This window comes from Crotalus tigris, unplaced genomic scaffold, assembly GCF_016545835.1.
Source record: "Crotalus tigris isolate CLP2741 ecotype Arizona unplaced genomic scaffold, ASM1654583v1 scf7180000019154.1569036, whole genome shotgun sequence".
In the NCBI taxonomy this organism is placed as follows: Eukaryota; Metazoa; Chordata; class Lepidosauria; order Squamata; family Viperidae; genus Crotalus; species Crotalus tigris.
The window spans coordinates 1,246,619-1,258,812 of NW_024097404.1; the positions used below are offsets into that span (position 1 = coordinate 1,246,619).

The 12,194-nt window shown below is 36.6% G+C and overlaps 1 protein-coding gene across 7 annotated transcripts in view; it reads left to right on the forward strand.

The window, feature by feature from the left end:
* The window catches only part of EPHB1 (EPH receptor B1), a 407,526-nt gene that overhangs the window by 297,151 nt on the left and 98,181 nt on the right, over positions 1-12,194 (forward strand). For all 7 annotated transcript variants that reach the window (XR_005558711.1, XR_005558712.1, XM_039360062.1 and 4 more), the window contains exon 4: positions 1,278-1,433. Coding sequence is in view for 5 of the 7 variants with exons in the window: in XM_039360062.1 (XP_039215996.1) it covers positions 1,278-1,433 (156 nt within the window). In the remaining 2 variants the exon portion in view is untranslated. The remainder of the gene's footprint in view (positions 1-1,277; positions 1,434-12,194) is intronic.

The window sequence follows — 12,194 nt, forward strand, 5'->3', positions numbered from 1 at the left end:
TGGCAGAATGGTACAATAATAAATTGAATGAGAATTGTACTGGATTTTGAACAATTGTACATTATGATATTAAAAAATTAAATTGAGCTTTATCCCTACTGACTGTAAGGATATATACGATTTTTTTGCAGAGAGGTTGTTTGCCACTTCCTTCTGGATTTTTTTTTATTTCTCAGACTAGTTCACAGCCCTGAATTCCATATTAAACAAATTGATCAGATAACTTTTCAGATGTGATATTATAAATGCAAAAAATCCCAATAAAATATGCCCCCTCAGATTGCTATTCACATTCATTTACTTATTAAATTTATATACCACCCATTTCACTGTTAAAACAACATAAAAGAATACCTTGGCATTAAGGAGACTCAGAACCAATTCCTATTACTTAGGGATTGCTGCAAATATGGTGCTTTCTGTCTCCTACTTTCAGAAACTTTCAGACTCTTTAATAAAATATTTACTAAAAAGTTGTGAGTTTTTGCAGATTTTAAAATAGGGCAGTTAGATTGCTATCGGAACATGCCAGCATGATCACATTCTATGCCTGTTCTTTACCAATTGCAGTAGCTATGATTCCGTCTGGGTTCAATACAAAGTGCTGGCATTATCCATTTCAGTTAGCTTGAAAAATTGTGAAAAAAGGTTTCTTAAACATTAATCTAATCTAGAATGCATGTGCTCATCTAAGTCTATTCTACAGATGCCTCTATCAAATTAAATGAATTTAGAGGTAAAAAGAGAAAGGATACTTCAGTAGAAATGCCATGTCTATTAAATTCATTTCCTACAAAGATTTGTCAGAAGTCTAGTTTAAATTTTTTTCAATGACAAGAGAAAATATTAATATTTTTCTAAGTATTTAATACAGTCAGGGCTTTTATAACTTAACAATGTTTAACTATGAGGATGTTATAAATGCTGTTTGCATTATAACTGCAGTTGATGATTTATCCTGATTCTTGTCCTTTTTCATTATTGGGTTTACCAAACAGCTGTAGTTATTATGTGGTTTAGAAGCAAAGTGAATAAGCAACAAAGTCAGTCCCAAGACATCCATAAATTAGTTATCCATAGATTAGTTATCTCTTTGCCTGCTTTCAAGACATTTCCTCATGAATTTTATTAAAATTAGAGGAGTAAATGCTACATTAAAACTATGATAATGTCATTTTTCAACAATTTTTGGGAACATGTATCAAAGCAAGTTTAATTTTTTGTGTGTGCTATATAATCTTGATTCAAAAAAAGATGTATTTTCTTTCCTCTTGTAGCTTGCCCAGCAGGGATGTTCAAAGCTCATCAAGGAATAGGAATCTGCACACAATGTCCTCCCAATAGTCGCTCCACATCAGAAGCTGCTGCTATCTGCACTTGTCGCAACGGATACTACCGGTCTGACTTTGATCCATCTGAGGTAGCTTGTACTAGTAAGTACTAGTATTTATTTTTGAAAACAGGTTGGCTTCAAAGCTAACTGGATCCTTCTTCTTAAATAGATCTGGAGAAACAACATTCAGGAATAGCCTGCATGATAACCATAGTGATAATCATGTTTTTGGAAATGATCTAGAAGGACACTGAACATCAAACAAGTGCCAGCTCAACATCTTCCTGCATTTACTACAGCAGTCTGATTATTTTTTTCAGGTTTAGATTTAAAAGTCATAGGAACTTTCAGCAGACAATTCCTAAAAAAGGCGACAACTACATATTTTTTCAAACCTGCATTGAAGCCTAAAAAAAGTCTGGCTGATTTAATGACTAGCAGAGAATTGCTCACATCATGTCCAAATCATTTTTGAAGAATATGTACACATAAAAGATAAACTTGTTAAAATTATTTTTAATAGACTGAAAAATGTTTTTTAACCCTTAGCTTTCTGACCAGTACATAGCTGATTAAAAATATAGGAAATCTATTTAAGAAGAAAAAAAAATCATTCTTTAACATGCAGCAACAAGAAAAAGGATCTCAACAAAATTAGTATTTCCTAGCAGAATAACAGCAGTAGTAGAAATGCAAGAAAAAAAAGAAAAGAAAACTCATCAACAACTATTATTACAAGATCTGGGAACAAAGACTCACAATTTAGAGATGGATGATATTAACCATTAAATGTTAATGACAGCCAGAAATAAGTGTACAATAAAAAGAAGAAAACTTTGAGTTTTCTAAATGACTATCACTCAGATTATTGGCATCTATGTTATATTAGACCAGCGGTTCTCAACCTATGGGTCGCGACCCCATTTGGGGTCGATCGACCATTTCTCGGGGGTCGCCAAACAAGGCGATCCGCCATTTTTCCCCCTCGGGGGGCGCCGCCGCGCATGCACGCTGCTCATGGGGGCACTGCCGCGCACGTGTTCCACGCATGCGGGCGCCGCCGCGCATGCGTGCTACGCCACACCACGCATGCGTGCCGTGCCACACCACGCATGGGGGCGCCACACATGGGGCAGCGCCGCGCATGCGCAGCATGTTTGTGTGACGGGGGTCGCCGTCACACAAACGTTGAGAAGCACTGTATTAGACACAAAATAAATCCGTAATGATCTTTCATCATTAGTAGTAATTTTCTTTTCATGTGAATTTATCATTTTTTTAAACATTTAGGACATAAATACTATCTCTTCATAAGAGATATATTAATTGTAGTACTTAGTCTGTTGGCTCACCAAAGCTAGAAATTTAGGATCTGTGAAGTTTAACTTGAATATGTGTGCATTCAATGTGCCAAAGAAATGGGATTATCTACAGTATAATATCTATGAAGGGAGCAAAAGACAATGGGTTGACAATCCCATATTGGGGAAAAAGCATCCCTTGATAGTCTTCTTGATTTTTCAGCCTTGAGTTCAGTGTGATTTCTACCATTATCTGTTATTTCAATTTACATTTCATTTGTAATTTAATATTATTTTGGACAAATTAATATTTTGGAATTAATTTGTCTGATTTATTGCAATACCATATTGCAGAGACATTTTGAAAATTATTTTTTTACTGCTTGGAGACTGCTGGGCTCTCTTACATTTCCAGGGAAGAGGTTGACCTTTCTAACTTCCTTTGCAGCTTGCTTAGACAGAAGTCTACATTAGCATACTACTTTCTGCATAATGCTTCTGTAGGTAATTGCATTGTAGTTATGACTTGCCTAATGTGTGTTTGGAATAAGAGATTAATTTCCATATTCTGCTTGATCACTGGTAACAGGGAGTGTAGTAAATAAATCTGTTTTTTATTGCCTCTTGTTATATAGCTGATTTACACTATGCCTTACTAGAGAAGTACTGTATGTAAAAAAAGTCAATTTGTTGGTTTTTATTTCTGCTCGTTAAGACCTAATTTTAAAATGTTTTAATTTGAGGTGCCAGATGTTCTGTTCCCAAATCGTCACATGCCATAGGAGTAAATAAATTTAGTACTGTATGCTAGCTGTTGCTGCTGTTCACTTCCTTTCCAGTGCATATCCTGCTTTGTAGAGCTTTTCACTAATATGCTTTTAAAGTCCTCATTTAGTGCTAGGGATGTAATTTTCATTAAATTTCATTGACTCTTATTTGGGTGCCAGTTTAGCGGTGAATTTTAGTTGACTAGCTTCTTGTGTATAGGCTTGAGCAATACATCTTCTGAACTTCAGTTTAACGTATAGTCCTGATTCTTTGTTCCTGACAATTAGAAGCCTATGACTGATTTGCTCTTATTTAGTGATATTAAAAAGTAGCATACTTCCCCCTTCATTACACTATTTTTCTGTTGCTGCATATTTTTCTGAATGGAATCCTAAACAGAATTCCCTGGCTCTTCCTAATTGGGAAGAGGCAAACTCCCCAAAGGTTAATTTGTTGGTTATCAGGCAGTACATGGGGTTAAAACAAGGAGTGGGTGGGGCTAGCGCAAAATTGTTTGGGCACTCTTACTTCTTTCTTGATTCTTTCCTCCCACAAGCAGCAGATTCATGCAGAAAGAGACAACTTGCCGCAGCCGGCTTGCCCTTGCCGACTCACCCCAACCAACTCCCTGTGGGACAACAACTCACCAGTCAACTTGTCCATAGGACAACTCTCTGAAGGACAAATCAATAAGGGATAACTCATGACAGACACAAGTAGAATTGCAGCTTGCCCCAACCTTGAGAACTCCTAACTTGAGAAGGTTCAAACCTAAAGCAAGACAAGGCCCATTGCAATTCTCTTTGTCCCTCTCTTGAGTGAACAATGAATTGTTATGCAGCAAGTTATCCTATGGCAAGTTGGCCAGGGTAAGTCAGCTGAGGCAAGGCAACTGCATCCAGTCAGCCATAGCAAGTTGTGCTAGGCCTGATTGCAGGAAAGAGTTAGATATCTCTTACTGATTTCTTGCAGATGGTGTTAGAAATTAGTTTGTTATTGCATGTGAATTTATAGGTTGCCCACTTCTGGTCTTCATGAAGGAAACGCAATAGGTCTGAAAACTTTATATTAACTAATGATACTTGTCTGGCCTTCCCAAGCCAAGCTGGTGATAAATGAGTTTAATAATCTCCATTGGCTGCAGGTTTATTAAACAATCCAGCTTCCAATTTGAGCTAGCCTGCACATAAGGACAAGTAAATTTTTCCTCCCTTACTGCCTCTTGATTTGCTAAGATAATCATAGCTTACTGAACAGTATGTATTGCCTAATTAAAAAAGAATCAAACCATGAGTTTATCTCATGGTTTACCTATTTACTGAATAGTGTTGGAAATACAGTATGATATGTTTGCCACATGGATTTTTTATTTTGAATTACACTGAGGAAGGCAACAGAACTATAATGTCTATTTTTCAAAAGTCTGCCACAAAATACTCAAATAAGTTGATAAAAGCTTCTATCAGTGACTGGCTGTCAGCCCTCCCAGGTAAACCGCACAGGAAACATGACTAGATAAGCTAATTTTACTTCATTGTAAGGCTGCATTAATAGAATACTGAAAAAGATTTAATTGACTACTTTGTTCAAATTCTTCCAACCTGATCTCCCAAGGTGGATTAAGTTTGAAGTGGCCAATGTTTCCAGTCAGTCACTATTCCATAGTCTTGCAACTTTCAAGTGGGGTGAAATTACAACTTCCAGAATACTCCTCTCATTGGACTAACTGGAGATTCTGCAAATATTAATCCTCACTCATCTGGAAAACATCAGATCAGAAAAAATTGAGTTAGTGAGCTTTAGCATTTGTAGAGTAGAAATAAAAAAAAAAAAATAATCTTATGGGTTTTTTTTCCCTCAGTGGTGAGAGGAAGGGTCAAGAAATCTAGAGAAAGGATCATTATTTTTCATTGGGAAGAATTAATATGTTTTACAATTCTGTAAGCTTTCACTGTGAGTGCGTATATGAATTCAATATGGTTACATTTTTAAGTACAGCACTGTTTTTGTCTTCTGTGTACATGGTAAAGCCTTTACTGCTAGATGGCTCATGACAAATACTTTATCTGTGCTGATAGGAGAAAAAATTAAATGGAATGGAATTTTTGTTAAAAGGACAGCATTTTTCTAGCAATTTTAACAACGCTTTCATCTGTGTAACCATGGCAACAGATCAGAGAAGCTCTCTCAAAGTGCCTCTCTGAATGTAATTATGAAGAAAGGGGGAAAGAGGAGGGAAGTAGGGAATTTGGAATAGAGACAGCAGCCGGAAAACCCTCCAGGCTTGAGTAGAGGTAGGCTGTGACAGATTCAACAGAATTGCTTTTGATTCATTTTCTTTTGATTAAGATGTTGAAACACTTGCCAGTTAATTATTTTCCTTGATCCCAACAAACTGACCAGCAGCCTCTCCACACCAGTGTTAATGATGTGGTGTCCAGCAAAGCTATCCCTAGTGATGACAGGACTAGTTTTCAAATAAATGAGAAGGAGCCACAAAATCTTTCAAATTAGTACTCATTCACACACCCAGTCCAAGAAAAAGAACACACACAATGTGTTGATTTGCCATTCAACTCTTAAATGACTGTGATGAACTTCTGCTACTGTATTTTGTTTAAATGTCCTGTTCACCTCCACAGAAAGTAAGATTCTTCCAGAGTTTCTTTATCAAAGTTGCTGAACCAAATGGGAGTGTCAGATGGTTCATACAAAATGTGTATCAGTAGAAAGGCCAGGCCTTTACAGTAGATACCTGCCAAAGAAAGGAAAAGGATTGGAAGCCAGGGGGATAGAAAAGCATCATCAAATGTGCATAGCCACTATCTGGATGAAACACTGGGTCAGCATTGCTGTTAAACAACAATTTCTAGACATTTGGTGTACCATCATTGGTTACTGAAGTTCTTCTAGAATAGAACACACATTGCAGCTGAAAACAGTGTTTGAACATAGGATTTGGCTTGCCAAAATCTCACCAGAATATTCTACAGAGATTACCCATATATAGTCTGGACAGGTAGGTGTTTGCTTTGTTTTGTTTTTGTGAGCAGATGACATGAACTGCATTTTTGCAGTCAGCTTGTGATTGGCTGGGAGATGTGGAATTTCATGATGCTTATAGCAGGTGATGTCACCTTTAATGTGATGTCACTGTAAGATAACCTAAGACTCACCTTTTTGTCACTTTGGATCAGGAGTGTCAAAGTGCCAGCCCACGGGCCGTTGCATCATGCATAGGCCGCGCCGACCCCAGCACTGGCAATGCAAAAAAAGTTGCTATATGTCATGACACATCAAGTGATGTGGCAAGTTTGACAACTATGCCTTAGATTTATTTGTTTGCTACTTTTTAAAAATAGAGAATTTTCAGACTGGCAAGTTCTGTTGAAATCCCCAGATGAGTCTTCTTCAATCCTTTGAAAAAAGTTGAATTACAAATGTAAAGATTAATTGCAAAAAGATTTTTCTGAATGTACAGCAAAAAGGATTGTCAATGTTGGTTTTAGAAAGTTTTAAATGAATTAGGGGCTCAGACAGACTTGATTAAATGCTTTTAAATGAATTGAAAGAATTATTTGTCCTGAAAAAATGTTGTGTTTTGCGTTGAAATTATTGGTAATATGATGGGACACTAATATTTTTTAATGAATGGGCACAGGAAGTTTTAAAATTACTTACCTTTAGAAAAGAATCAGAAGGTGTTACTGGAGAAGAACAAGCCCCATTGAATAACATTGAAGTTGACTTCAATTTCAAGATGGATTCAAAAAGGATAGCTTACAAGAAAGAGGTGGAAATAATGGATTAACAAAGGGAACTGGATGATGACTTATCAATTTAAAAATACGCACAAATCATTAACTAAAGGAAAGATGTGGAAAGCGTTTTTTTTTTACATTGGCTTTACAAAAGGGGTTTGCTAAAGTTGCCACATTGGAATTAGACAAGGGACAAAGACAATTTTGAGGAAAGAGACAAAGAGAATATGAGAAAGCAGATATTAGAACGTTTTGTAAAGAAGTTAAGACTTTTGGGAGAAAGAATAAAGTTGCCCCAATAAAGAGCTCTTCATTTCCTCACTGTAAGCAGAATCTTTAGTAAAGGCAAAGATATATGTTTACCCTATTATCACAGTTACTTTTGGGAATTAGTGCAATCTCATGGTTACGTTGTTGTGTTTTGACTAGGAAGTTCCTGGTTCAAGAAATCACTCTTAGGGGCCAGAGGCTGGGGCATGGGAAACAATCAAGTATTATTATAGCATCATTATGCAAATTCTAACCCATTTTTATATGCCTTGTGATGTCACATGTACACAACCAAGAGATTTGTAGCGGGATGCTGCATCAGTGCTTTCATTATTCTGAAGAAAACAAAAGAAACCTGTGGTTGCCTCTGCAAGTCTCTGTTTAATCACGAGGCTTGCTAGATTATTTTGATCTGAATTTATTGCACAGGATAGTTGAGGGGAAGTCAGAGGAAAGACAGAACATATAAACAATAAATACATGAATAAATATTATTTATTCAGCTTGAAAATGTAGACAAGATATATGGAGATCAATGTTTTTTTGTTAGATTTTTTTTTCCTATAGGAGTAAATAATATCACTAAAGGGGATTTCCTAGAAGATATTTGTAATTCAAGGAAAGTAAAGAGGTTATTTTTTGTTGTTTTTATATATTCCACACTTGAGTAACTTTTGTAAAATCAACCATTTCTGGGTAAAAGCTCCAAACCATTTTTCCCAATTGTCTTGAAAATCTTGAACCTTCTGTGTTGATCAGATCATTGCTATTGTCATTATCAGATGAAATAATGAAATATAGTTTGATAGAAATGTACTAAAATACAATGAACTTGTAGATGTTTTAGCACATATATCTGTTTAATGTCACATGAAAGTAAAGCCATAAGAATATTTCTAAAATGTTCTTGTTTAAGGTTTATTTAAACTATGCCCAATTTTCTATGTCAATAATATCAGAACTGAAACATTTGGCTTCAGTTTTGATTTTGAAAATTTCAGTACTAAACACTGTATATTACAGCTTGAATCCAATTATCAGATTCATACCTTACTGTTCTTTTTCAACAAAGCTTAGCCCATATGCTGTTTACTTTGTACTGAGATCTTTCTTCTGCAATTGCCTGCTTAGTTTTCATGTTATATATGTACATGTGTTTTCCACTATGGTCCACACTGGAATTCTGCGGCTATAAAACTTCAGTTAATTGACTTTTTATCCTGTTGCCTCTGTAGAAAATCAGAACTAAATTCTTACCTTGTAAAGTGCCTTGTTATTCATAGATTGATATTTGCTATGGATAATAGTATAGTCTAAACTCTGATGTCCCTGTTGCTCATACATAGTAACTTCAAATACACATAAAAAGAGACCTTTTTAAAGACTTCACTAAATGTTTATTCTTTCAATCTTACACACTGAAGTATCAATACAAGCTTACTATATCTGACATGTATTATGGCTAGCTTATGCCTGCTTTCAAGGTATGTGGATTTTTTTGAAATTTGAAATGTATTTCATGGAATGTTTAAACCTAAAAGATTTGTTCTGGTTGTCTAATTTCTGCAAATATGGATCCATTGGAGATCTAATAGCATCATCTAGCTTTGAATTTTCATCACAAGCTAAGACAGTCTTGCCCAATGTACTACTTTCCAGACTGTAATTACTTAAAACCTGGTGAATTTAATTCCAGGCAAGATGGGTGGCATATAAGTCGAATAAATAAATAAATTAAATATATGTCCATCTTTCCTTCTCCTAACCTCCATCCAGAATTTGCTTCAAGTATTGACTAATACAGATAAAAAGAGAATTATAGTTAAAGGATACAAACAAATCAATTAAATATACTTAAATAATCCAAATTTAATGATATTCACCAGTTAAAATGTCTTTAGCAAAACAAGCCACTATATTGCTAAAAAAATTATCCAAACAATAAGGAGAGTTGTAAGTAGAAAAGGGGAACACCAGGTTGTTGGAGTCTGGTCATGAGCATGATGGTTACAAGATAGATTGGTTGAGCATCAGCTGAAACAGAAATGTAAGCAAATCAGATTTTCTGTATTTATGTGATGTCAGTACAGAGATGGGAAAATGCTTGGAGACACCAGAAGTGGTGCAAAAATTATTAGAATGCAGTAGTATTGCAGGCTAACTCTGCCAACTACCAGCAGTTTGATCCTGACCGGCTCAAGGTTGACTCAGCCTTCCATCCTTCCGAGGTTGGTAAAATGAGGACCCAGATTACTGGGGCAATATTCTGACTCTGTAAAACACTTAGAGAAGGCTGTAAAGTACTATGAAATGGTATATAAGTCTAAGTGCTGTTGCTATTGCTATTTTCTGAAAGAGAAGAATGGACAGAGAATAACAGTTTGCTTGCTTTATTGTGAATTACATGTGTCAAAACCCTCATTTCTTTTCCTTATTTTTACTTCAAATATTAAAGTGATGTCTTCAGCATATGACTCTGAAAGATGAGAGATACTGTACTGTCAATGAACAACAACCAACCAAATATGACTTATTTTTTTTATCAGCATAGTTGCTTTGTACTTGTCAGAGCTTTGCTTAGGGCAGTAGTTCTCAACCTTTTTTTTTTCTGGCGACCCCGGTCATAAGGACGCGCCGCGCATGTGCAACGGCGTTCCCATGCGCGGTGCCACCAGCTGAGGAAAAAATGGCGGATCACGTTGTTTGGCAACCCCCGTGAAATGGTCGTTCGACCCCAAATGGGGTCGCGACCCACAGGTTGAGAACTGCTGGCTTAGAGCATGGCAATAAATCTCTTCCTATAAAACTCAACCAGCATCCAGGAGTTAGCAGAGGAAAAGCCAAGGACAAGCTTCAAATAAATAATTTGCTTTTATTGCATAAAAAAGAAGCCCTAAATAATGATGATCATCTAATGCAGATGTAGCAATCCAGTCTAGGGGAAGGACTGACAGAGCCAAAGGGAGAGGTAAAAAGAGAAATTGAGAGTCATTACATAACCACAAACAAGTCCCCCTTAATTGCCATTGAAATTTACCTAGCTCTTACCAGGTGCTGATCATTAGCTAAGAAGATTTCTGTGCATGGGCTTTCAGCAATAAAACAGTTAAATTGAACCCGTATATATGGACCTGGTTTTTTGCACCTGACATAATCTTCTCAACTCACAAAAATTTCAAATAGAGTGCAACAAAAAACCCAGCTTGGCATCTGACCCACAAGCATGAAAAGCAGCTGATGAAACAACAGTGGATACCATTTTATGAGGTTAGGATGGTGTAGAGAACAAAGTAGACAATTTATCAGCAGCATCACTCCAACTAATGCAACAGATGCAGAATTTGAACTGGACTGCACCCTTGATAGACCTGGCACGTGCAACAGTTCCAAGAGTGCAACTTGTGTTACAGAGAAGTCATGGAAGTCTGCCAGAAAGATTTCAGGAGAATCAGAAAGGAGGAGAATCTTCTTAGTGCAATACGAGTTATTTATGAGAACCTGAGTAGCAGAATTTCTGATCAACCAATCACAAGTTTCCTTTGTACTGACAGTCTCAACAGCTCAGTGGGCATTCCCCATTATCAAAACCAGTATCCCCAATTATGGATAAATATCAAGAGTTCATGTTTTAATCCAGGGTCCACTTCAGAAATCCAGTAAGAGAGGTTACAGTGACCTGCAGGATTCATCAGGTTATGCAGGGTAAGAGAAGAGTCATACTGTACATAGCAGAATTCAAATTAATCACAGCAGACCTAGACTGGAACAAGCCAGCCCTAATTGCTCACTCACTTTCTCCACATGCCAATTGCTATGACCCCCTTCAGGTTTTCTATGGCACAGATCTGAGAGTTTTACCAGAGAACCCAAGGGGAGACAGCTCCATCATAGGAACTGTGGATTTTTTGCAAGAGCAGTTTGCTCTCCAGGTCCTGTTGAAACAGAACTGGAACAAGTTAGGCTATAATTAGGCTATGAACACCCATCACCTATCTATAGGTAGGGCCACTGATAGCTGAAGGAAACAACATTTGGCTCTCTGCCAAGTTTTTGGTCTCTACCAGACTGTCTAAGAAACTAGAAGTGGGATCCTTCAAGGTCATCCATCAAATCAATCCTGTAACATTTTGCTTGTAATTACCTCCCTCCATGAAAGTTCACCTAGTTTTTCCCATTCATTATTAGTCAACCCCACCCTTACCCATTGCCAGTAATTGTGGAAGGAGACAAGTAGTACCTTTGAAGAGATAGATTTGCTGGATAATTAATTTGCTGGATACTTTGCTGGATACTTTGCATCCCTTCAACCAGATGATTAATACAAATGTTGATAAAAGAGAATACTCTGGCAATCTTAATACTTCTCCCTAAAGTGAAATTGCATCATGTTTGAATACTCACTGGCTATGGTGATCCATCTAACAGTTTTATAATATGACCATTTTTTTAACCATTTTATTAATGAGGATATCATGAGAGATATACTTTGCTAAGAAGATGTTCACAGCATTCCCTGGATCTGTTGATATGAGAAAAAAATCACGTAGTTAGTCAGACATTATTTATTTGTGCCAAACTCATACTGGATCTTGTTATTGGTTACGTTTTCGTTCATGTACTCACTAATATGCTGTTGAATAAGCTGGTCAAGGATTTTGGGTCAGAGAGATGAAAAGCTGAGAGTTGCTGCAATTTTCTGGGCTTCCTTTCTCCAACTTGGAAGACATTTGTTCTCCTCCACTCTTCCAGACTTCTCAGTTT